This window comes from Symphalangus syndactylus, chromosome 10, assembly GCF_028878055.3.
Source record: "Symphalangus syndactylus isolate Jambi chromosome 10, NHGRI_mSymSyn1-v2.1_pri, whole genome shotgun sequence".
NCBI classification, from domain to species: domain Eukaryota; kingdom Metazoa; phylum Chordata; class Mammalia; order Primates; family Hylobatidae; genus Symphalangus; species Symphalangus syndactylus.
The window spans coordinates 97962900-97989965 of record NC_072432.2 but is presented as its reverse complement, the minus strand read 5'-3'; the positions used below and the strand labels follow the sequence as shown (position 1 = coordinate 97989965).

At 42.2% G+C, this 27066-nt stretch overlaps 1 protein-coding gene across 1 annotated transcript; it reads left to right on the top strand.

The window, feature by feature from the left end:
* Window positions 1-83: 83 nt before the first annotated feature.
* TRIM42 (tripartite motif containing 42) lies at window positions 84-23365 on the top strand. Its single transcript, XM_055296274.2, has 5 exons — window positions 84-590; window positions 4481-5178; window positions 9742-10562; window positions 12969-13193; window positions 23103-23365. Exons 1-5 carry the CDS (start codon window positions 250-252, stop codon window positions 23187-23189), a joined length of 2172 nt encoding a protein of 723 aa, XP_055152249.2. The 5' UTR covers window positions 84-249; the 3' UTR covers window positions 23190-23365.
* Window positions 23366-27066: the final 3701 nt, after the last annotated feature.

Below are 27066 nucleotides of genomic sequence, written 5' to 3'. Positions count from 1 at the left end.
GCATGGTAGAGAGACAGGGATTGTGACATAAGCAAATACCCTCAGACTGATATATGTAAATGCCAGCCTATGAGCTTCCTGGTAGGGACACCAGCTGTGAAGGCCTCATAACAGCCAACTTCTTGCAACTCTCAAGCTGACGGCCTCACGAACGGAAGGAAGGACTCCTCCACTGGAGAACTGATAGCAGTATTCTGGTAGAGGAGGCATCAAGAGTCCTGGAAGGCCGGTGGTAATCATGTAGGCGCCATGGAAACTGCTATGTGCGTTTGCTGTCCATGTTGTACATGGCAGAAATGTTGTCCTCAGTTATGCTCCTGTCTGTGCTGCAAGTTCATCTTCACCTCAGAGCGGAACTGCACCTGCTTCCCCTGCCCTTACAAAGATGAGCGGAACTGCCAGTTCTGCCACTGCACCTGTTCTGAGAGCCCCAACTGCCATTGGTGTTGCTGCTCTTGGGCCAATGATCCCAACTGTAAGTGCTGCTGCACAGCCAGCAGCAATCTCAAGTGCTACTACTATGAGAGCCACTGCTGCCACAATACCATCATCACTTTCCACAAGGGCCGCCTCAGGAGGATCCATACCTCGTAAGTGCCAGGCACCAGATGTGGGGCTGCATTGGCTCATGAAAACTAGGGACCACTTGCCAGCTGTGAAGTCTACAGGGCAGGCCAGTGCGCCTCTGAGTTCATTTCTTTATCTAAAAGAAGGAGCCAAGAATTTTGTAGCAATTAATTGTATCCTAAATGGTCACTATGTGTGCAGACCATGAGCTCCAAATCTAAGCGCCATTAACTATGTAAATGAGCACTTCACTCTTCTGAACCCCAACTCTCTCATCTGTACAAAACAGTAATAGCTAATACTTAGTGCTTAAGCAACTTGCCAGGCACTTCATGCATGACCCCAGCTAACCCCTCACCCTAAGTCCACTGTTTCCATGAGGAAACTGAGCCTTTGAGAAGTAAAGTAGCCCCAGGATCACACAGCTGGAAAGATGCAGAGTCAGGATTGGAACCTAAAATTTGGGATCTTAATTTTAAAATGCTGTATTGCAAAATGGAGACAATACTCCCCCATCATATTGTAGATATAAGGATTAATGTATGTGCTTTGTAATCTGTATGTGATATAAAAATATAAAGTGCTCTTTCTCTTCCTATGAAGTCTTAATACCTGCAACACTTAATGGAAAAGTAAGAACTTCTATGGGGCACTTTTGACCCTGAGGACCATATAAATACCCCATACATCCATGAACTCCTACTACCTTCTTTTTCCCATCCAGAAGTCATAGTACTTAGGGTCTCAATTACTCATTTGGAGTGCTAACCCTTCATATCAGGTCCTACATTATCCTCACCTGCTCTACCAAACCAGTCTTTTTATGTCACACATGAGGGGTGTCTGAAGTAGTAAGAGCACACTTCTTAGAAGGGGAAAGATGACAGCACCATAAGATGACAAGATTAGAAGAGGCAGAAAAATGGAAGGCCAGTTTGAAGGCTTTCAAGCCTGGAAAAGCAATTCTGCGAGCAAAGATTTGGTGAATTCAGGGGAAAAATATTATCCCTCTTGCAATTAAACATTTAGTAGATGCTTAACAAACATAGCTCTCCACCCATGACCCTCTCATAGTGTTTGCATAAATAGGAAATCCAGGGATTCTCGATGCAAGTCTAGAAATCCTAAAGCATGGAAAATAGTGTCCACACTCCTCTCTCAACTACCTCATTCTCTGTGCAACAACACCTGAACCTCTGAGCCCATTTCAACAGGAAAGGGATAAAATTGGTGCTTTAGAAAAATGCCTTAGGCTTAGTAGCTCCCCAACGTTATTGTGCATTGAAGTCACCTGGGGATCTTTTAAAATTACTGATCCTGATCCCCACCCCCCCAACATTGATTTTATTGGTCTGGGGTACCACCTGAGCATCTGAATTAATTAGAAATCAACCCCCCCTTCAGGTGATTCTCATGTGCAGAATGGCCTGCAGGAGGCTAGGAGGGAAGCCAGGAGATTTGACAGGTGATACAGTAAGAATCCAGGTGCAAGAACAGGCCTGATTTTGGGAGAGAGAGGGGGCTGTGCAAGAGGAGCAGAGACAGGATATCTCAGCAAGAAGATAAAAGCTCTGGGCTTGATGACTGTTTTGAAATGGAACCATGGCCACTGAATGCCCTGTCCAAGCCTGAGGCTTTTGGAGGATGGGCAGGGATGCTACCACAAGTGTTAGGAGGTCGGCTCTGGGTGCTTTTCTTCAATCTGGCCTCTCTCCTGGCTTCTGACCCTCTGCCTCCCCTGCTTCTCATCACCACCTTCTGCTCAGCACCTTACTTGTCCTGCTTCACTCTGGTCTCATTCATCCCTCTCCATCTTAATCTTTTTCTCACTTTTTTCACCTCTAACACAGCTCCCTAGGCCATTAATACCGGTCTCTTAGCCCTGAGACCTCTTTCTCGTCCTCCAACACCTCCCTCCCCGCTTCTTCTTTCTTTTTTGTGAAAATGCTAGTTCACGAGCTTCCCAGTAGAGATACCTCCTGTGAAGGCCTCATAACAGCCTCTCTTTATATTATACCTTGATTCTCCAGGCCTTACTTTTTTAGCAAACTAAAGTCCATCCAGGCACTACATGGACAATTAACCTGTACCACCAGGTGATCCCTTCAGGACCCATGCAGGAATCTGGGAAAGCAGAGAGGAAATAGTGCTGAGAACATCGAGGCCGGCATGCCTAGAGCTCCCAGATCCCTAACGGACAAATTTTCCAGGTGCCTTAATCTACACAGGGAGCATTCTCTGTCACCACAGGGCGACTCCATTGCAATATACTTGGGAAGCACCTGTGACTGTCTGGAGTCAGACATAGGCTCCTGGCCAAGGGAGTGGGGAAGACAGGGACACATAAGGAATGCAAGAAGACAGAAGCAGAAAGGAACACAGCCACAATGTCAAGATTAGTATCCAAATATTATTATGCAAACAGAGGAGATAGCAATAGTGGCAAACTCTGTGCCTATTTACACCTCCATTCCCACAGCTAATGCATTTATTTTTATACACTGCATTTGCTGATTGTAAGTTCTTAGAACAGGCACTTGAATTTTACAAGTATGCTTTTACTCCATAGTTCTTATGATTAAATACATGAAATCAGCCTCAGGCATTAGACAAGAGGAGAGCCTTCACATACACAAAGGAAACAGCAGAAGCACATACTTTTCACAGACTTGGCTACTATTTTCCTTTGCTGTGATTTCTCTCTACTGCAGACATTAGCTGGCTAGTAGCAAAGGGGTGTAATTACAGTGGCCACATTTACTGAATGCTTAATATGTGCCAGCAGTTAAGCACTTACATGGATTATCTCATTTAGACTTTATAAAAACCTCACAAAGCAAGTAGTACTGTGAGCTTTGATTTATAGTTGAGAAAACTGAGCATGAGAGAGGTTTAAAAAAACATCTCAGAAGGTACAACTGTAAAGTGCTGCATTTTTATCACATGCATTCTGCCTCTAAAGCCCAGATCCATTACCATTACCTATTGGTCTCGTTGGCAGATCACACAGATTCTAAGCTTGGCTCAGGTACAGACTTGCTCTGTGTTCAATCTATGTACAATAAATAATGTCAGTGTGCTCCAGGAAAAAAAAAAAAAAAAACACTAAGAACACACCTGTAGTTGGACAAGATTGAATTTATTGACTCATTGCAACAAGTGAGAACATAAAGCATGGGAAAGTGTAAGGTACCTTGAAAAGTTATTACAGGATTTGGGCTCGTGTTAGGTGAGGACATGGGAGTAAATCTATTGAATATCTTAATAAATCTTATCTAGAAGGTGGGAAGAACAGAGCGACCCGAAAGCTGTTAAAAAAAAAAAAAATCAACTAGGTTTTTTGGTTAAAAAAAAAAAAAAATCAACCAGGATCGGGGGCTGTTGGGTCATTTTTGTGATTTAGACAACGTTCTTGTGGGAGTCCAAACCTTATTAAGTGGTCTCGTTTCTGCTTTGATCCATCAAAATCATAGAGTGGCCTTGTCTGATATTGTGTTCTTTGATATTACCGATGTCCAACCGAACACCAAGGCCTAGCTGACAATGCCAGTCTCTGCTGCTTTTCCTTTGCTTAATAACAACAAGCAGTCTCAGCACACTGGCTGTGTACCACGGACTGCTCTTAGTCCGTACAAGTATTAAACTCAATTTTAATCTTCTCAGGAAACTCTGTGATATAGGTACTAATTTTATAACAAGGAAACAGGCCGAGAGGTTAACTGGCTTACCTGAAGTCGCCCCGCTGAAAAATAGTGGAGACAGATTGAGAACGCAGGCACCTTGGCACCCAGCTCAGGCTCCTCGCCACCACACTAGACTGCCCCTCAGGAACCAAGAGTTCTTTCAGAGGTAGAGAAGCAGAGCAAGCTCTTGAGCCTGCCTCCTGAAACCCTGCCTTTGCTTCTCCTTTCAGCTCCAAGACTGCCCTGCGCATTGGGAGCAGCGATACCCAGGTGGATGAAGTGAAGTCAATACCAGCCAACAGTCACCTGGTGAACCACCTCAATTGCCCCATGTGCAGCCGGCTGCGCCTGCACTCATTCATGCTGCCCTGCAACCACAGCCTGTGCGAGAAGTGCCTGCGGCAGCTGCAGAAGCACGCTGAGGTCACCGAGAACTTCTTCATCCTCATCTGCCCAGTGTGCGACCGCTCGCACTGCATGCCCTACAGCAACAAGATGCAGCTGCCCGAGAACTACCTGCACCGGCGTCTCACCAAGCGCTACATGCAGGAGCACGGCTACCTCAAGTGGCGCTTTGATCGCTCCTCCGGGCCCATCCTCTGCCAGGTCTGCCGCAACAGGCGCATCGCTTACAAGCGCTGCGTCACCTGCCGCCTCAACCTGTGCAACGACTGCCTCAAGGCCTTCCACTCGGATGTGGCCATGCAAGACCACGTCTTTGTGGACACCAGCGTCGAGGAACAGGACGAGAAGATCTGCATCCACCACCCATCCAGCCGCATCATCGAGTACTGCCGCAATGACAACGAATTGCTCTGCACCTTCTGCAAATTCTCTTTCCACAATGGCCACGACACCATCAGCCTCATCGACGCCTGCTCCGAGAGGGCCGCCTCACTCTTCAGCGCCATCGCCAAGTTCAAAGCAGGTCCTCCCCTTCTCCACTCCTTCAGCTTAACTTCTAGTTCAGGAACACATGGGGAAGATGGCCTGGGGCAATCTGTTAAGCGAATGCCTTAACAGATTCCACCTAGTGGAGCAATCAAGGCACCAGGAAACACTGTGCTACCCTGCAAGTCACTATCCTGGTGTCCGCTCCTGGCAACCACCACCAGCCACTTAACTTCCCAGTGCCTTGCTTTTCTCACCTATGAAATAGGGGAATAGTAGTGACCCCCTCACTGGGTTGCCATGAGGATTAAGTGAGTTCCTCTATGTAAAGCATGCAAAAAGTCATATGACAAGTGCATAAAGATTCTATAATCTTGATTATAATCTTCATGTCCTCAGGTCTCATTTTCTCCTTTGGAAAATGAAGACTTTGATCCTATAGTATACTGACGTTCTGTGACGTTCTAAGATGTTCTGTCACTGTTGGATCTCTTTGGTTTTCCTAAATGTGCAGGGGGAAAGAATTAAGTCAGTGCTGAGAATTATCTCAATGTTAAATTTCCCTCCATGAATTTTTTCCAAAACTTGCAGATGCCAAAGTAAATAAACAGGCAGCAAACATATAACAACAGGGACAACTCATAACTAGCCAATAGCATTCTACAGCTTATTTTTCCTCTGCATGCTTGTTCATGGTGATTTGGTTGTTTTATATTGTTGCATATAATATTGCTTTAAGTGAAATAATATTTCAATGATGGTTTCAGTGATGGAACCAAGCATAATAATATTTCACAGGATTCAGCAAAGAGCCCATAATTTCTGGTTTCAGTGACAAAACCAAGTATAATAATATTTCACAGGATTCAATGAAGAGCCCCATAATTTCTGGGTATGTCTCTACCTGGTCAGACATGAGAATCCAAAAGATCCCTTTAGTGCCCTTTACTCCCAGGAATAGTTCCTTGTATAAAGGTCAACTTTACTCAGGCCTGGGGAGCACATTTTGTCTAATCTCAATAATGCTACAGTACAGGCATTAAAATGTCCTCCATGGATAAGACAACCGTGGTTCAAAAAAACAATTAGGACAGGCAGCTAATAAGTGGCAGATGCAGTCGATTTGACTCCAGTGCCTATCACTAATTCCACAATATTCGTTTGACAATCTACTTTGTGCTAAGCAGTGACCAGAATCTGAAGATGAAGAGATTGAAGGGGAGGGAAGGGGAACCACCACTACCCTCCATGGTCTGTTTCATTAAGGAGTGGCCTACAGTCAGTTACCAAAGTGCACCAGATCAACCTAGGCCTTTCCCTTTGTCAGATCTGTTAATCTCCATCATTCAGATAGGCTTACACATTTGGAAGGCAGGCAGCTTTTCCTTGAGCTGCACAGAAAGGTCCCATTGGATGTAAAGGTGGGTCAGAAACAGGCTTTGCTAATGACCACATCACCCCGGACCTCTCAGCAGCTTCAAGAATACCTTAATTTTTCTCAATTGCCACATACCTGGAAACTTTGCTTGTCAACTGACATTTATTTAATTTTGGAACAACCACCAGGGAAGACTTCATATTAAAGAAACCCTGCAGGGACCACATTACCAAGAAAATGGTAGAACTGTTGGTTCCAAAGGGGTTTTCTGAAGGTGGGACTCACTGCCTCCCTAGGCCAGGGCTTGGCTGGATTCTTTGGGGCCTCAGCATGGCGAAGGCACTGCTACCTACAGCCTACTGTGCCTTTCATCCCTCTGTAGGGATCCTTGTCCTTAATATGTGAGAAACTTAGGATAGTTTTCTGAGTCCAGGGCACCTAAAATTTGAGCAGAAAACAAAGCTCAATTCAAGGTGGGGGGAAAATGCCTGTCCAAATTGCAGGGAACCCAGCAGTTGGAAAGGGAAAAAGGGATAATTGGCAAATTAGATATTAGCTATAAGTAAAGAATTTAACCTTTCATCCTTGCTGAAGAAAGAAACAGACACACAAAATTTTTTAACCACGGTTCAAACTTGTTCGTGAGCATTTGATCCACTTTTCTGGGAGGTACCATAAATTAGCATTCTAAACAGATCTCCAGGTTATTCAAAAGCAAGTGATCTAGGAATACACATTGAGAAACTTGGGGACCTAGAGAGAAGATCCATTTTAGAAGCTTTACTAAAAACGGATGCCCCGTCCCATCCACACAGATGTGCAGGCTCAGCAAGACGGACCTTTAAAAAACTCCTCATGTGATTCTGTGGTGCAGCCAAGGTCGAGAACCACTGGAATAAAGGGAGCTCAAAAGTTTAGGTCCCTGCCACTCAAAGTATGGTTCGAGGACCAGTAGCATTGGCATCACCTGAGAGCTTGTTAGAAATGCAGAATCTTAGGACCCACCCCAGGCCTTGTGCATCAGAATCTGCATGTTTACCATGATCCCAGGAGATTCTCTGTGGTCGATTCTAAACCTCACTGAAAACTGCCTCACCTGGCTACCTGAGCCCCAATACAGGCCCACTGATTAAGAATCTTAGCAGATGAGTCCAAGAGAAGAATTTTTTTTTTTAACACTCTCTCAGGTTATTCTGGTACTCAGAGAGGGCTGAGAGCCACAGCTGAAGCAATTAAGAACCTAGTTTGGAGCTAGACAAATAGAATTAGGGACAGAGCCTGGTTTCTCCCATTTACCTGATGTGTAACACTATGTAGTCACTTAACTTCCCCGGGCCTCAAGCTTTTTCATCTATAAGTGGAAACAATATCTTCATTGTAGGAAGATATATGTGATATATAATAACATATGGATCTGGTCCATAAAAAGTGTTTAATAAATAACAACTAGTTTTAAGTGTATTGCCTAAAAGAGACCTTGACTTGACTTTGCTTTAAAATCAGCTCTTGCAGAGCTTTCACATTTGTAGAAGTTTGGGGTGGGACATTTCTGGCTTCCTCTGTCTTTTTTCTCCTCCTGCAGATGCCTTTTTCCTCTCATCTAAGAAATTTTTATCCTACTTCTCAGGACTTAGCTCTACATAAGCCTAATTAATCCCTAATACAGCAAGAAATTTCCTATCCAAGTATCTTTAACAGTAGGTAACTACTGAATAGTCAAAGAAAATAATGCACAAAGTAGAATTCTGGCTGCCATAGTCACAGTGCATTGGGGAGGGCAAGAAGCACTTCTCAGCACTGAAATCGCACCCTGGTAGTTTCCCTTTCAGTCTCACCTGCATCACCTCATCTTTTCTGAGCCAGTGTGAGGAAGGAGATGGCAAGAAAACACTGGGGCTTCAGGGAGTTAGCCAGAGAGTGACACTGCTGGCATTCACCAATGAGATGTTAGAAGACAGGAAAGAATGGCTTTTACTCTACAGATACGTTTGCTCACCTCTACACACCATAGTCATACTGGTAATGTGGTCCCTGATCTCATGATCTGACAGAACACTAGAGTTTCCCATACTCAAGTGCACACCCTTGTTACAATGACCACCACTCACAGAAGTCCAGCTTCCTACGAATCCAGGATAATGTTATGAACCAAGTGCAAAAATAGCTAGTCATCCCCACTCCTGAGTAAAATTTGGTAAGGATTATTGCCCATCAATTCCCTGAAGAGTTTACCTTTCATGAGAAGAACCTTACCTGTAGCATATGCCACAGAAGGTTGACATTCTTCAAATTGCTCCTTAATGCCTCAAATCCTTTAAAGCTAGCAAAGGTATTCATTTCACCTTTCACATAAAGCTCATTTCACAGATAGAGATGTGCCACGTGCTTACCCTTCCATAGCATCTTTCAACTGTAGTATCTTTGGATTTATTCATACCTTGAGCACTGATGCCCTCTCATAATCATATCCATATCCTTAGTGCCTAAAACATACATGGCATGTAACAGGACTCCAGTAAATGTTTGTTGAATGATTGAGTGAACTTAAAATCCAAATACCATATGAGAGGACACAGGATAAATTGGTTTTCCTTGAAGTGTGAGAGCAGACTCTTTTTTGAAAGGAGTGGGGGAAAGGCAAAGAGAAGTGACATAGCTGAACCACAAGAGAGACAAAGGGGGGAAAAGGGCATGTAAAAGAGCCACCTCAACGAAAGGAAGCTTTGCTGATTTCCCACTGTTGTATAGGGCTGGAGGCTTAGCGAATGATGCAAGACAACCTTTAGAAGTAGTCAGCAGAAACTTAGTTCTTCCTCTTACCACTGCAAAAGCTTAGGTTTCCTACAGGGAAAAGCAGGCACCAGTCACTTTGTGACTTCACCTCTTCTCAAGTCCAACTTGCAGACAATTGAAATCTGGTAAAAACCAATATCAAGGGTGGGCTTGAACTTCCAGTCTCAGACCCAAGGCCATAGGGATTACTGTTACAAGATAGAAATATCCCAGGGAAGGATCAGAGGGGGAAGAAGGGGAAGGGTGTACTAAGGAGGGCCAAATTCATTTCATAAACCTATTCTAGCCTGTTTCAGCCCAACTACAAGTGCCTTCCCTCCCTCTTCATTCACCTCCTTGGAGCCTAGGGTAATTTGTTCTAGTTTGCTACTGGCTTTGACACCTGGAGAGATGAAAATTTTAAAAGTAACTAACTTGGCATTTTTGCAGTCCGATACGAAATTGATAATGACCTAATGGAATTCAACATCTTAAAAAACAGCTTTAAAGCTGACAAGGAGGCAAAGCGAAAAGAGATCAGAAATGGCTTTCTCAAGTTGCGCAGCATTCTACAGGAGAAAGAGAAGATCATCATGGAGCAGATAGAGAATCTAGAAGTGTCCAGGCAGAAGGAAATTGAAAAATACGTGTATGTTACAACCATGAAAGTGAACGAGATAGATGGTCTGATCGCCTATGCCAAGGAAGCCCTGAAGGAGACTGGCCAGGTGGCATTCCTGCAGTCAGCCAAGATCCTGGTGGACCAGATCGAGGATGGCATCCAGACCACCTACAGGCCTGACCCACAGCTCCGGCTACACTCAATAAACTACATGCCCTTGGACTTTGTTGAGCTTTCCAGTGCCATCCATGAGCTCTTCCCCACAGGGCCCAAAAAGGCACGGTCCTCAGGGGACTCACTGCCCTCCCCCTACCCCATGCACTCAGAAACAATGATTGCCAAGAAGGTCACTTTCAGCACCCACAGCCTCGGCAACCAGCAGATATACCAGCGAAGCTCCTCCGTGTTGTCCTTCAGCAACACTGACGAGAAGGCCAAGGTGGGTCTGGAGGCCTGTGGGAGAGCCCAGTCAGCCACCCCCGCCAAACCCACAGACGGCCTCTACACCTACTGGAGCGTGGGAGCAGACAGCCAGTCTGTACAGAACAGCAGCAGCTTCCACAACTGGTACTCATTCAACGATGGCTCTGTGAAGACCCCAGGCCCAATTGTTATCTACCAGACTCTGGTGTACCCAAGAGCTGCCAAGGTAAGAAAGGTTCTGGGCCCAGTGGGGAAGGGGGAGGGTGTGGGGCACAGAGTAGAAGTGAGCAATCAGGAAAGGTTGCACTTACCTCTTTGACCTCTAGGATCTGGTCACTCAAATCTGCTCCTCTAGACTCTTTTTGGTCATCCCATTCAAAAGGGATACGTTCCTGGAATCTTAAGCAACCCAAAATTAGCTTAAACCAAACAGTCAATATATTTAACTCATAGTCGTAAATATATCTGAAAGCCCTACCTCCGTAAAGGCAGCTTCTCAACTGAAAGAGCACTCAATTTGGGAACCAAAGTAATTTGAAGACACTACTTGGCAGTGTAATGTTTCCCAAAGGAAAGCCTGTAATAGACAGCACAGAAATTGTAGTTAGAAATGCAGGCTCCATTACCTATCAGCTGTTTCCTCTAAATTGCTACCTTTCCTAAAGCAAATATCCAGACTCTCTATGATTTGGAAAAATTGGGAGGATCATCCAATCTCAGAAGAGTTGAGATCATCCAATTTCAGAAGAGTTGAAATTTCAACTCTTCTGAGATTCAACCCGCCTTGAAGGGAGAGAGTGAAGAGTGGGGTCTCTCACAGACCTCTATAAGTGCCATTGCCTGGCCTCAAGGGACATGACTTCCCTTTGACCCTCTTGACCTAACATGGACAACATGAACAAATGGCCTTTTCTTTAACATACCTTTCAAATCTAGCTGAACCCACATTGAATTATTTGTAGAACACTTTATTAAGGTTTATGAAGGAAAAAAATTAACGTACAACTAAATATTCTATTAGAGTGCCTCTTTCCTCCTCTTGGATTTTTCCTAGAGTCAACTCATGGCCTGCTCCCATGTGGCAGAGCTCATCTTTTGTCTCCCATAATCTGAGAACACTCCCAAAGACTTTCAGATCCTTGAGTTCTCGAACATTGATGTGCACCTGAGGATCTTGTTAAAATGCAGATTCTATTTTAATAGGTTTCAGTGGGGCCTGAGATTCTGGTTCTCACAGACTTCCAGGTGCTGCCAATGCTGCCGTCTACAGACCACACTTTAGTATTAAGGATCTAAAAAATGAAGGCCAGATACAGACCAAGATTTATTTTTCCATTCTCCTGACACATCACAATCTATGTTTTATTGTCTATAATGGACACAAAGAACAACCCATACTTTGCAAGATAGAACATTCCATGGGCTATTCACAACGATGAAGTGTTTCTGCCCTTCACATAAGCAATGCCCATAACTCAGCAGCTGAACTACATTTCCAAATGATATTAGATCAGCAAGGCCTATCATGTATGCTTATTACCCCAAGGATAGCACTGGGTCTCATCTCCTTGACCAACTCAGACCTCTTGAGAAGTTGGCAGGATCTTGCTCTGGAGTCAGAGGATTGGTAGTATCTGCTCTATACCTGGGCATGGAAAATAGTCAGCCCATGCCACCTGTTAGTCATCCCTGATGAGCTCAAAAAAGGGACCTACGCAAAACAACTCAGTCAAGTCATTTGCTGTTGAAAGAAGACACCTAAACCTACTGCCAGACAGTGATATTTGATTTTAAAATATCATTGATTCATATTTTAGGATAATGGAATGGACTTCATACAGGAATCATAGTGCTTAGCAATGCAGATTAAGTTTCTGTTAACATCACTCTCAAATCTTTAGGATTTTAGCATAGAAAATATTCTAAAACTTGGTGTTGTAACTTTTCAGTATGTATCATTAATATCATAGAGATTTTTTAAAGCCAATTTTAGTTCTAGGAATCTCTTCCAAGAAAATTATTAAAAATTCAGACAAATATTTATGCCCAACAGTATTTATTGCAGCATTTATTTATTGGAGTATAAAATTAGAAACAATCTAAATGTTTAACTATAGAAGGATTAAATTATTTTTGGAGAAATTTCAAAGATGGTAGTTTACTGAACTTTTAATGATTTAGGAAAACATACAACATAAGTAAAAGAAAATAGAAATCAAAGCAACAAAATCCAAATTTTATATATATATATATGTTTGTGTGGGTGTGTGTTCTGAAATTGCAAAGAAATAATAAGGAATTAACTGAATTGTGAGATTATGAGTGATGTTTATTTTCTTCCCCTCTATTTTTCGGTATTTTTCAAGCAAGAGGACAATTGTCACCTCCATATCGATTGACAGTAACAGAACAGAAACCTTCTGTTTGTGAAACTCATTACAACCATCATGCCAGGCCTCATCACACAGCCTTCCAAGACTTGTGCATGGTCTAATTAAAAGTCCTTGGCAGCTACAGGGGATGGGGTCAGCTTAAACTCACCCCACAGATAGTCAACATTACAAATCTTTAAAGGAAAGAAAGCTGAATGATGTATACTAGTACCACACCAGTATGTTCACTTCTTCCATAGGTTTACTGGACATGTCCAGCAGAAGACGTGGACTCTTTTGAGATGGAATTCTATGAAGTCATTACTTCTCCTCCTAACAACGTACAAATGGAGCTCTGTGGACAAATTCAGGACATAATGCAGCAGAATCTGGAGCTGCACAACCTGACCCCCAACACAGAATACGTGTTTAAAGTTAGAGCCATCAATGATAATGGTCCTGGGCAATGGAGTGATATCTGCAAGGTACTGTGTACATTATTTCTCAGAAAGATTTTTTTTTCTGTGATAGGTTCTGGATGAGGCCCTGTTAAGATGATCATGAGATTATAGAACTCACCATGGGACTCTTCCTCTAAGCACAGAACATTTGTTAACTTGAGGCCAAAGAGAGGGCTGCTGGCATCAACCAGACTTTGTGGATGAAACCTGAGAATTGTTCTATTTGATTCAAAAACATTTGTTCTAGGCATTGTGTAGAGCTGTAGAGATTCAGAGGAAAATAAACATGATCCCTGCCTTCAAGGTGCTCAGGGTCTAGCAAACAAATAATTGTTGTGTGAGAAGGACATGAAATAATTGTGGTATGAGAAAGATAAAAATGAGGTGCTATTCCCAGGCAAGCATGGGGTGCCAGATTTAACAAAAATACAGGATGCCCAATTAAATTTGAATTTCTGGCACATAATAATTTTTATAAAATATGTCCAGTGCAATATTTAGGACCTATTTATACTAAAAACAATTGTTCATCTGAAAGTCGAGAAACTGCCACTAAGCAGGTCAGTGTGCGTTCCAAAAAAGAAAGGACAAAATTATTCCTATCTTCTTTGTGATCCAAGACTTATTCTTCTTTATATCTCCAAGGAATACACATTCATGAGTATAATTTTATTGATATTAAAAGGAGAAAGAGAATAAAAATACCAAGACTGCCCAGAGCTGCTATCTTACCATATAACCATAAGGGTGTTCTTTGGAATCAGGGTTGATTACGTCTTAATCAGGAATTCTTTAGAAGCAAAAACAAAAACAAAAACAAAAAAAAAAAAAACTGCATTCATTTCAGCTTTTGAAAAGAGAAATTTATGACAAAGAGGAAGTCTCATGAGACCACTTCTAGGATATGCATCTGATCTGATACCCAAGGGAACTAGAGAGTCATCAGTTTCTCTCCCTCTCCCTCTTTCTCTTCTCTTCCTTTCTCCCTGCTTCCTTCTCTCTCTCACTCTCTCATTCTCTTTGCTTCTCTCTGGATCTGCACCATTTTTGGCTAGCCGTTAGTTTCTGCTCCTTTACATTCAGCTTGTATATGGTTTTGAATTGTTATGGCCCAACCTCTGTGTGATCTTAAATCTCCAGTGCCCAACAGCATCTGACCAAGCATACTCTGTTTCATTAGTCAAATGTTCGAGGAAAAGAATCCGAGTGGTTGCTACCTCTAGTAATAAAGGCAAAGCAGGAGTAAGGGTGGTCAGTATACTAATAGCAAATCTCCTAGAGTGGGACTACTCATCCTGGTTGCCAGCCCCAGGGGGACATGCTTTGCCTCATAGAGTCCAGCACCCATGGACACACACACACACACACACATACACGCACACACACACACACACACACAGAGAGAGAGAGAGAGAGAGAGAGACAGATCAAACCTGGCACAGGAAGGTTGTGGGACGGGGAAGCCTGCTAGCCACTCCTCGTGCCAGCCTCCAGCCAATTACACTGCTGCTCAGTTGCCCCAAAGCCCTTCTCATTCTTGATACCCTTCTCTTCAGAGCATGGAATGCCCATGGCTGCCCCACATCCACACGTCTTCTTGACTATGGATTTTTCCTTCCGTCTAATCTCATCTGCCTTCTCAGTTTTTAGGAATTCCTCAAACTGTCTTGCCCATGGAAGGCACTCAGTGCTGTTGCTTAAAGTATATATATATGTAATGTATTATTTTCAGATGCCAGGGAAGGAACGGGTGGAGACACCAAAGTATGTCATCATTCTACCATCTCAGCCCCTCTTGGCTTTTCTTAGGTAGAGGCTTTTGTTGCCCTTCTGAAACCATGGACTCCTTGAGAATAAAATTCACATCTAATTCATGGTTCTTTCTCCCACAGTGCTTACCACAGCACTTTGCATATAGCAGGTTCTTAATGGTTATTGAATGAGTATATGAGTGAAAATGTAACCAAATAAATGAACATATAAAGAATGTCTAAATTAAAGAGTGAAGAAATAAATTGATAAATAAAATTAATAATTACAAAGTACCAGAAGATGCCTGAAAGCTGTTAAGTGTTTCATACAATCAGTCAAGAAATAGCATTTCCCTTGAAATTGTGTTTAGGTGATTAATTTGCCCTCCCTATAAGAGAAGGAAATGCATTCCAGTCCCTTTCTTTTTTACACAATATCTAAATGAGCAGAGCCCTAATTAATGAGGTTTTCTGAAAGCTTCATTTTTATCTGACTTGAGGAGCTGCAATATAGATTTTTCCTTCAGAAGTAATTCTTCCTCCCTTATTTGTGGTTATATTAACATTCCAGAGGAAACACTGGTTTCCTTAACATTCGTCATGATTTGCATAAGTATAGCCTTCAATACCAAATGAAAATAAGATGCGTGTTTGAATGACATTTATAAAGTTTCATAAAAGTAATGACTTCATGTCTTACCTGTAAAATCAAAATTTTTTCCTTGACATCAGTTCTATGCAGGTATTCCTGAAAGGTTTCACTTAAAATGTTGCAATGAGGCAGCAGGATCATTTCTTATCCAAAATGCAATATTTCTATCACACGTATTTTTGTTTTAAAAAGTGAAATAACACCTTTTACATTTTATTTGCATAGTTTAGGACTTGATTTTTTAAGAGATTTATTTGGTATATAATACGTGCAGCAAGAAAATTAACTTTAATGATTTTGAAAGGTCCCATTTGAAGGTCATCTTTATGTCAGATGGGGTATATTCATTATCACTAATCATCCCAACCACTGGGAAAGGAGGAAGTGATTGCTTCCATTTTACAGATAAGAAAAATGAGGTTGTAAGAAGCAAAGTGTCTTCCATTTTACAGACAAGAAAAATGAGGCCTCATGGAAGGATGAGTTGAGTGGACACCTTGTTCTGCATCCAAACCCACAGCCCTTTGTTCCCCTGTACCACGATCAGTTGGAACTAAGTCTGGAACAGGGTATGCTCAGCCATGGGGACATAGTACTTTACTCTGGGAGAATGATATCAAAGCCAACAGCAGGGAGAGCTGAACTTTTATTTTTTGAAAGTCAAAATTATGCATTGAAAAGAGCATTGTATTTGGTCTTGTGTACCTGGATTCAAGTCCCAGATCCACTAGGCTCAAGTCCATGGGGATAGGTGTTGGTCTTCTACAGTCTGCTGGGCTCATGGTCCCTGGCTGAAAGCTTCTAACATCAAAGAGCCTAACTACTATTTTCGAAGGGTAGAGAAATGTGTTTTTAGGTAAGTCATGTATGTGTTGACCTCAGTTTCTTCTCCTGCTCTTCCTCTGGTCCTCAATATATCTGTTGACCATCATTCCCATTTCTGAAAACAGTCTCCTTACTTTGACTCACTGTCTCCCTCTGACTTTCTATCTCAGCTGACTTCTATGAAAGCTTCCCATGACAAATCTAACTGCCTATCTGTGTATTAGTTTCCTATTGTTGTTGTAACAAATTAGTAGTTTAAATAATACAAATGATTTATTTCCTTACAATTCTGAAGGAGTCCAAATGGGTCTCACTGGGTAAAATCTGTGTCAGCCATATTGTGTTCCTTCTGAAAGGCCTGAGGGAGAATACATTTCCTTGCTTTTTCCAGCTTCTAGAAGCCACCCGCATTCCTTGGCTCATGCCCCTTCCTGAATCTTCAAAGCCAGAAATACTGGGCTGAGTTTTCACACTAGCATCTCTCTGGTTCTCTTCCACCTCCATCTTCCACCTTGAAGGTCCCTTGTGATTACATTGAGCCCACCTGATAATTCAGGCTAGTCTCCCTACCTGAAGACCAGCTGGGCCAGGTGCAGTGGCTCACACCTGTAATCCCACCACTTTGGGAGGCTGAGGGAGGAGAATCTCTTGAAGCCAGGAGTTTGAGACCAGACTGGGCAACATGGCAAAATCCTGTCTCTACTAAAAATAAAAAAAAAAAGTCAGCTGGGCGTGGTGGTGTACGCTTGTCATCCCAGCTACTTGGGAGGCTGAGGCACGAGACTCACTTAAGTCTGGGAGGCAGAGGTTGCAGTGGGCCAAGATTAAGCCACTGCACCCCAGCCCGGGTGACAGAGTGACACTCCACGTCAAAAAAATTAAAAAAGACAAGCTGGCTAGCAACCTTAATTCCCCTTTGCTATGTGTGTAACCTAACATATTCAAAGGTTCTGGGACTGGGACATGGACATCTCTGGGATCCATTATTCTGTCTACCACAATCTGTAAAGTGGATGTTCTAGGTTACATCAGACTTGGGGGTAAAAATTCAAGCCCAACAATAGTTACAAATTGGTAATCTTCTGGGTCTTTCCCTGTTAGCTCTTCAGGAAATGCAGCAACCCCTGTCCCCAACCATCCTCTCAAAGCCCTTCTCAGTCTGCACTGAGAGTCACCCTCGGTGTCTGATGTGGCTCATGAAGTAGTCCTGCCAGCTGCCCTGAGTCTCTGCAGTGCTGCTGTCTTCCTACTCAGCCTGTGCTCCTGCTGAAACCCCAGCCACACAGCAGGACTGCCTGGCCGTCACGAAATTCCCTTCCTGATTTTTCCTCTTCCTGCTGCAGACTCTCAGGCTGAGCCACATACCTTCAAAGATTAGGGTTGGAGCCACACACCTTCAAAGATTAGGGCTGGAGTTCATTCAGTCTGAATGACCACCACTATTTCACACTCAGAATAACTACCCCAAGCCTACCCCCACAGCCACCCACACACTCACAGAGACTCCGTGCCCTAAAATGAAACCAAGATGGTTTGCATTCTTTAACTCCTTAGGATTTATTCTTTTCCAAGGAGCTCCTGACCTTTCATGTAAATAGAACCCTGTTGGTCCTTCCTTTGCTTGCCCTGTAGGTAGGCTTGAATCCTGGAACAAGTATAATTTAGGATCATGCTGGACCTGATTTCTTTTTAACCTCATGTACAGAGGTCTGAATTAATTATACACCTCAGTCATGGTCCATCATTAGCACTGATCTATACAAAGCCCTATTCTTATTTATATGTTCCCTTTCGTGACATCTATTCTAATATGTTTTATGTGTATCTTTTTGTTTTTATGTGTTCTTCCGTGATTTGCATTGTTGTTTCAATGTGTCATTAATTTACACAATTAGCATTGTGTTACATATCTTCCTCCTTTGTTTCTTACCTTTTTTTTTTTTTTTTTTTTTTTTTTGAGACGGAGTCTTTCTCTGTCCCCCAGGCTGGAGTGCACTGGCGCGATCTCGGCTCACTGCAAGCTCCACCTCCCGGGTTCACGCCATTCTCCTGCCTCAGCCTCCCGAGTAGCTGGGATTACAGGCGCCCGCCACCACGCCCGGCTAATTTTTTGTATTTTTAGTAGATTTCTTACCTTTTTTTCTTAAATGCTGTGTTTTTATGATCCATCCATGTTGTTATGGGCATTTTGTCTTTTACTCCTGATAACACCTGATCTTTCAGAATGTGCATTTGTTCACTACGTGTTACCTGTCTATTTCAGGCAGGATGGACACCCAGGTGACCTCCAATAATGCTGTGGTGAACAGCCTTATATATGTCACCTTATGGACACGATAGGGGTGTAAGGGTTCTCTGGGTTATTGATTAGTTTGCTAAAGCTTCCGTAAGAAAATGCCACAGACTGGGTGGCTTAAACAGAAATTAGTTTTTGCACAGTTCTCGAGGCTGGAAGTCTGAGATCAAACTGTTGGCAGGGTTAGTTTCTCCTGAGACCTCTATCCTTGGTTTACAGATGGTCACCTTCTCACTGTCTCCTCACATAGTCCTTCCTCTGTGCACATGCATTGTGATATCTCTCTGTGTTTAAATTTCCTCTTCTTATAAAGACACCGGTTAGGTTGGATTAGGGTCCACTTTAATGGCCTCATTTTAATTAAATCACCTCTTCAAAGGCCCTATCTCCAAATATAGTCACACTCTAAGTACTGGGGGTTAGGGCTTTGACATATAAATTTGGGGTCAGGTGCAATTCGCCCCATATTAGATACATATTATGAGTGAAATTTCTAGGCCATTGACATGTGGGTACTTAATTTGACCACATCCATGTACACTTCCATAAGGAATAGATTAGAGCCACTATACCCTAAGCCCCACCTACATTTAGCAAGATCCAGCTTTCTATCATTTTGCTAGCCCAATAGGCATAAAATGATATGTCCTTTTTATTTTAAATTTCATTTTATATTTTTGTTAGTTTTCAGGATTTCGTCTTCTGTAAAGAACCTGTTGATATCCTTCGCCCATTTTTCTATGGCATTTTTCTTTTTCTAGGTGATTTGCAGGATGTCCTTATATATTCTAGGTAATGGTTTTAGACATTGCTATTATCTTCTCTTCTGACATTTGCCTATCAGCTTTTTCATAGTGTACTTCATAAAATAGCAGAAATATTTAATTTTGATATAATCAAAATCATCAATTATTTTTTCCTTATGGCTTAACCTTTTGAAGTTTTATTTAAAAAGTCCTTTCTTAGGATTAGATCACAGAGATAACCTTCTATATATTCTTTTATTAAATTTACAGTTTCACCTTTCAAATTTAGCTCTTTAATCCATCCAGACTCTGCCTTTGTATGTATCAAATGTATGTATGTACTCTGCCTATGTAGTCCTAGGTAGGGATGTTCTTCTTCACAATGTAGTGAACCAGTTTTCCCAATACCATCTACCAAGCAATATCTATTCTTCATATTTATACAATGGAAATGCCACTTTGTTTGTTTGTTTGCTTTTGTTTTGTTTTGGATGGAGTCTCGCTCTGTCGCCCAGGCTGGAGTGCAGTGGTGTGATCTCAGCTCACTACAAGCTCTGCCTCCTGGGTTCACACCATTCTCCTGCCTCAGCCTCCCGAGTAGCTGGAACTACAGGCGCCCGCCACCACGCCCGACTAATTTTTTGTATTTTTAGTAGAGACGGGGTTTCACCGTGTTAGCCAGTATGGTCTTTATCTCCTGACCTCGTGATCCACCCACGTCGGCCTCCCAAAGTGCTGGGATTACAGGCGTGAGCCACCACGCCCAGCCAGAAATGCCACTTTTATATTCAGTTTCCATATATTTAGGGATATGTCTCTGAGCACTCTATTACATGCCATAGGTCTATATTTCTGCTTTTATATCAATACCATACTTGTTTTATTATTTTTGAACCTCAGCTTTCTGCCATGCCTTTATGAACTGCAAAGGTAAGTATGCCCATTATCCTTCTTTCTTTTTTAGAAATTATTTAGCTAATCATAGAAATTTATTTCTTCATATACATTTTGGAGTAACTTGAATTCTTAGAAAACATTCAGATAGAATTTATTCAGAAGGCATTGTGTTTCTAAATTAATTTGGAAACAGATGGTATTTTTGTAATATGTTTGAACATTTACTCAAACCATAGTCTATGTTCTTTACTGGGGTGTTTAAGTTTTCCTACATAGGTACACGTATTCATGGTTAAACTAGATCATTTAGAGATCTAACGTACAGCATAAGGGCTACAGTTAATAATATTGTATTGATAGAAAATTTGTTAAGATTTTAGGTGCTCTTTTCACACACAAAAAAAAAGATAACTGTGAGATGATGGGTATGCTAATTTGCTTGCCTGTAGTAATTATTTTACTTTGTATACGTATGTCAAAACATCATGTTGCATATCATAAATAAACCAAATAGTTTATAGACTGTTGATATTATGAATGTTATTTTATTATATTTTCTAATAGATTACTGGTTTAGAATAAAGACTATTTCTGTTTGTAGGGTAACCTTGATTCCAGCAATCTCAAAAACTCTCTTACTATTCTGAGACCCAATCTGCTATTTCTGCTTGTTTTTCCAGGCGTATGATCCTATCTCCTATAAAGAATGATGGTTTTATCTGTTTACTTACAATTCTTGCAACTCTGTTTTTTTTTCTTTCCTTATAGCTTTGGCCAGAAACTTGAGTCATACATAAAATTGTGGCAGTGTTAGTAGATATCCTTGTCTTATTCCTGACATTAACGTTTCTCCATTGAGTTTTTTATTTAGTTTTTATGGTATATAATCCTTATTAAGTTAAGGAAAATTACTTCTACTTCTAGGTTTCTGAGAAATAGGTACTTATTAAATTTTTTGCATTATTTGAGGTAATTACATGATTTTTCTCCTTCAGGCCATTATTAATGAAGTGAATTACATTGATTGATTTTTCTGATACTAAATTCCACTTCCATTCATGGAATAAATCCTGTGTGTTCATGATGTATTACTTTTTAATACAGTTGACTTCAGTTAGCTCATATTTTATTTTGCATTATTGCATCTATAATTATAAGGGAATTGGGCTCAATTTTTTGCTTATATTGTTTTTATCTGGTTCTGGAATCAATATTTCACAAGCTTCATAAAAAGAGCTGGGAAACTTTTGCCCTTCTATTTTCCAGAATAACTCTTTCTTAAGAGTTTGGTAGAATTCATCTGGAAATCAATATGAGCCTGGGGCATTTGGGGCAGGGAAGAGATGTCAACTATCGTTTCAATTTCTTTAATATTCCAAGTTTTGTTTTTCTGTTTCTTCTGTCCTCCTTTCTACCTGATTCCCTTTTTCATAGACACACCTCAATCCTCACTGCTCCATTCACATATCACATACAGTCTTTATCTTTGAAGATTCTGACTATATTTTAAAGTAAAAACTCAATCTCCTATTTATGAGTTATTCCTAGCACCTCATAACACTGTTCCATCTTCCTCATGCCCTCTGATAACTCTGTGTGTATCTTAGACATTATTTATACTACTTTTATCAGGGTGATCTCTATGCATTATTTCCATTTCTACTCAGCAATGGATAATCTAATATCATGTATATAATATGATATTTGCCTTGCATGCAGCCCTGTCTTCTCTAAAACCAAAAATTTTGTAAAAGTAGAGAGCATAATGCTAATAAGGGTCTGGCTTCTTTGTTTTTGCCCTTTCCCTTTATATACAAATATAGAAGGTTAAAACCTTTGTACATAGAGACTTTGTGCCCTGTATAAACATTCCTCTTTACCATCCAAACCCTACCCCCATTCTATCTCAAGTCCTCATTCACCTCAGCAGAGCCCATTGATCCAGTGGACTGTCTTTCATCCCTGGGTCTCGACCTCGCTCCATAAATATTTGGGGGGAAGGAATGGGAATGCTGCCAGACCAGAGTAGTGAAGAAACCCAGTATCTTCAAGGTAAGGCATGGAGGGCAACATCTAAGCTAACTTGGTGAGGTTTCTAGGAGGGTTCTTCTTACCCCTCGTGCCCAGTAGAGTCTTTCTTTTTCAGGTAGCACTGACCATTCACTGTGATTAAAGATAGTATGAAGTGTTTCTGCTAGCATCAAAGGAAAATAATTGGCAGATTTACAAATTATAGTTCTTTTCACTGTTCATATACTTCTCTAAGAATCTTTTCTTTTCCATAACTAGTGTTGGGACCACAGAGATGAAAGACTATCATTTCCCCCACACCCCAATCAAGGTGCTTATGGTCTGGTAAGAAAGTCAAACACATTAGCTGAAACTTAACAACTGATAAGAGCTGTGACAGAACCAAGTTCTAATGGCTGAGGAAGGATACAGGGGATCCTCTGTGGTGAAGCTCACCTGCAGTCCAACCCCCTCACTGTCATCAGCACTCAGTCACATGAGCTACCCTAAAAGGAAGTAGGATCTGGCCTATGGAATCACAAACCCAGGTCACTGTAGCTGTGGGGCTTTGGGAAAGCCGCCCGGTCCTTCTGAGCCTCAGCTTCTTCATCTATAAAGTGGCGCCAACAGCACTGGCCTCATGTGGTTGTCGTAAGAAGTTAATGAAATGATGTGTGTAGTGTCTGGCATGCAGAAGGGCCCAGGCTACTGGGAACTGTTGTCTATTGGGTGCCATGACTCTGCTTCTGATTGCAGGTGGTAACACCAGATGGACATGGGAAGAACCGAGCTAAGTGGGGCCTGCTGAAGAATATCCAGTCTGCCCTCCAGAAGCACTTCTGAGCCCCTTCAGAGCAGGAAGCAACCTCAGACTCATCACAAAGTAGACATATATACACACACATATGTATGTATATTTTTCTCACCACATTCTTCGAGGAGGTTGTAGACAAATGTTTCCATAACCTCTCAGCTTTCCAACAGGAATCTCGTAAGAGCTAATAAAAGGAAATACCTGACATGGCTTGCTGTTTGTTCAATGACAGCTATTTGTTATGATGGCAGTAATAAGCAAGGCAGTCAGCAAGTCTGTATGTTTCCAGCTGCTCAGGTCTAGTCCTAGGCTCAGAATTCTGTGGTGTTTTGTAGGAGCAACACCCAGCTTTTAGGTGGTAAAAAGAGCACTGTATTTTGCAGTCAGGACCCCCTAGGTGTGCATTCTAATGCTGGCCCAATTAGCCTTGAGTGTTTGGGCAAGTCGCTGATTGCCATGGAATTCATTACCTCACCATGTAGTCTATTTTAAGTAGCCAACATTAAAATGTTTTTCTTAATTATTGAACTTGAATTTGCCTTTTCACAACTTTTAGCCCATGGTCTGAGGTCTACCTCTAAGCCATAAAGAATGAAAGCCCTCCCTCTTCTCCTTCTGGACATAGCAAAGGAAGAACGGTAGAATGCCTGGTTAGAGGATCGTCTGTGGTCATTTGAAGCAAGGCATGGAAGAATTGACAAAATCATGTATCAGCTCCAACCTCACTGAACTTAACTTGGCCTTTCAGACAATATGAAGTCCCTAGAATTTCTTGTCATACAAGGCACTATCTGCCAGAAATGACCCTCTACTGAACCCCACGCCATTTCTTCCCAGAAAGCACCACCTGTCTTTCAAGACTCAGCTCAACCACTTTCCCCAGTGATCCTCCAAATGATGATGACACCTTCTTTCTCCCCTGGGTCCCCACTAAGCACAGGGCCCTCCTGTCCCACCCCTATTTCCCATAGAGACACCCATTCCAGCCCTATGGTACTTAGGACTCATTTGTCCTGAGTCTTAGAGCAGAGATGGTGTCTCATTCATCTTCTATCCTCAGTGCTTGGGACAGTGAGGCACACATTACATGTTAGTACCTGGAGGGACACATCACAGCTGAAAGGCAGACACATAGAATGACTCTCCTCTGAACATCCCCAGGTGCCAGTTTGCACAATGAAGGTTTACACACATAACTGGGACTGCCCATGAAAAGGACCAGACAGTAACTGGTCTCCATTTCCTCTAATCCCATCCTTTTCATGAGCTGTGCAACTGGCAGATGTGGCCAGCCCATTTAGCTTCACCAGTAGGACTTCAGCTCTGCAACCCTTTATTTTTCATCACTGCCAGAAAAGGGCCGTTCCACAAAGAGATCCATAGTGAGGATCTTCTGATAATGTGAGAAAATGAAGCCAAGCAGATTCCTGCTCTACCCCCCAGCAGTATTACAAGAAGGCATAGCCTAGGGAGCTTCATTATGATTCTATTACTGTAAATGATGGCCGGAATCCACCATCAGATTTGGTATTACCATATAATCATTTCTGTAAAAGGCTTCCAAATCATTATTAGCACAGAGAACGAATTAAATGACACGCCAGCAGGGATTTTACTACTAACAAACTAAAACGAAATTAAACTAAAAAAAAATAGAACTCTATGAATATTACATTGCAATGATCACACCTACTCATGGTGCCAACAAGGACTAGGCTAGAATTCAATAAACCACAGCACCCTGATCTTGTGTCTCTAGAAAACATCTAAACTTGCATTCAGTGACCAACACAGCTAGCTAGATTCTTTGAGAAGCCCACTTAACCAGTAGCTAACCCATTCTACCAAATGCAATGTGGGTTTCTTAATGGCATAGAAACTGCACATTGTTTGGTCCCTGAGGTAATGATTTACATAGCTTCCCTCCTCCCAGGCCCATGTCTGAGGTGCAATATATATGCATGTATGTGTGTGTGTGTGTGTGTGTGTGTGTGAAATATAATCAAGAGATTTGTAAGTATATGTTTATTAAAAATTCCACTATGTTGAGCATATTCTGCCTGTATACAGCTACATATTTCAACATCCCTAACAGCCTTTCTTTAGAGAAGTGTCTATGGCCCTAATTAGAGATAATTAGTGGCAGTGTCTACTTGAGAATATCTTGCAGCCTGTTAGAACAGTTGCTAGCTAAATTTGTATTAGTTTTTCTTGCCTTCTCTTTTTTTTTTTTTTTTGATAACCATTCTAGATTCATTCTTTCTGTTAGCACATCTGTAATGAGACCAGGGGACTCTGGGAACACAGTGGTGAATTAGAGAGAAACAGTCCCCACACCATGGACGTTATAGTCTAATGAGTAAGATAAAATAAATGAAGATATAAGCATGTAGATGACTGGAAATGAGAAGTGCTAGGAAGGAAAGAGGCACGGAGCTAAGAGGTACCAACTCTGAAGAGGATGCCAGTGAAAGTCTTCTCAAAGAGATGAACTACAAGCTGCTTCCTCAAGAAAGAGCAGGAGCCAGCCATGTACGAGCGGAGGAGAAAAGCATTCTGGACAGAGGGGCAGTAGGTACCACAGCCCTGGGGCGGGAAAAGGCTTAGCATGTTCAGGTAACGAACACAGCTAGAGGCTGGAGTTCAGGGAACAAGGATGGGAGAAAAGCAGATAAATGGCCTTGGCAGGATTTGCGGGCCATCACAGAGAGTAAGTGTCTCAGGAAGCTGGTGAAGGATGTGAAGCAAAATAACATCACACTTGTATTTCCAGCTTAGTAGCATTACCTTCAGTTCCATGTGAAAGAGTTGTGGAGGGCCAAAGGAAAAGGCAAGAAGACCGTTAATAAATCGATGGTCACCTGGCTGGGAGGTGGGCTCCAGAAGGAGTCAGTAGCCCTTTCTGACCAATGGGGTGCATGGGAGAGAGCAATGCCTATGAAGGATGAGGCCTGTGATTCTGGATTAAGCACTGGGTGATGGTGGATCCAGACAGGATAGATAGACAAGTTTCTAGAAAATATCAGAGTTCTGCCTTGGGTGAGTGAAGTGTGAGCTGCTTGAGGAACAGCCAAGTAGAATCAAATAGCAGCAGCTGGGTATTGTAACAGTTCAACTGAGTCAGGAAAACAGAGACCACACCAGTTATTTTAAACAGAGAGAACTGAAGATGGGGACTTGGTTAAACAGGTATTATGGACTTTGAATAGAAAAGGGACACTGGGATAAGACAGAGATGGGAACTGCAGGGAGCTGCTATCACCCCTTGGGCTGGTGGAATGAAAGAAACAGTCTCTTAGCTGGGAGCCACATCTCTGAGGAGGGGTCACTGCCTGGCTGCTGCAAGTGTATCTGAGGGACTTTCATGAGGCTGGTTCTAGGAGCGTGGGAAAAAGTTGGAAACCGACAGCAACTGCCATATTGCCACTGCCCAGGAGAGACCATTGCAGTGATAGTGTCCAGAATAGTGAACAAACAGAAAGAAGCTCTTTCCTTCTCCCCCAAGCTTGCAGTCTTCCTGTATTCCTCTTGTGTCCCCTCATTGCAGAGCCTAATGGAGCTAGCTGGCCAAGGAAATGTCATCTGCAAGAGCCCAAGCCCCAGCCTTGCAGACTAAGTCCAAAAGACGTAGTTAAGAGTTAAGAGGAAACAGCTTCATAATTAGCACAATTATGCAAGGCTAGAGCCCAAAGGATAAGCCTGGGATGGGGACACAAACTCAGAAATTATCAATGGATGTACTCTGATTTTGTAGAGTAGTCATGACATTGAGTGTCCTAACCTTAGCTAGGGTCTGCAGGGTAAACCAAAAAGGCACAAAGCTAGTTCTCGTCTTCGGGTTGCTTTCCATATTAGTCCAGTTTGCCTTGCTGTAAAGAAGTACCTGAGGCTGGATAACTTATAAGG

Coding starts and splice junctions, on each gene's coding strand:
- TRIM42 (XM_055296274.2), top strand. CDS start 250: ATGGAAACTGCTATGTGCGTTTGCTGTCCATGTTGTACATGGCAGAAA. Junction 591..4,480: donor CTCAGGAGGATCCATACCTC/GTAAGTGCCAGG, acceptor TTCTCCTTTCAG/CTCCAAGACTGCCCTGCGCA. Junction 13,194..23,102: donor AATGGAGTGATATCTGCAAG/GTACTGTGTACA, acceptor TTCTGATTGCAG/GTGGTAACACCAGATGGACA.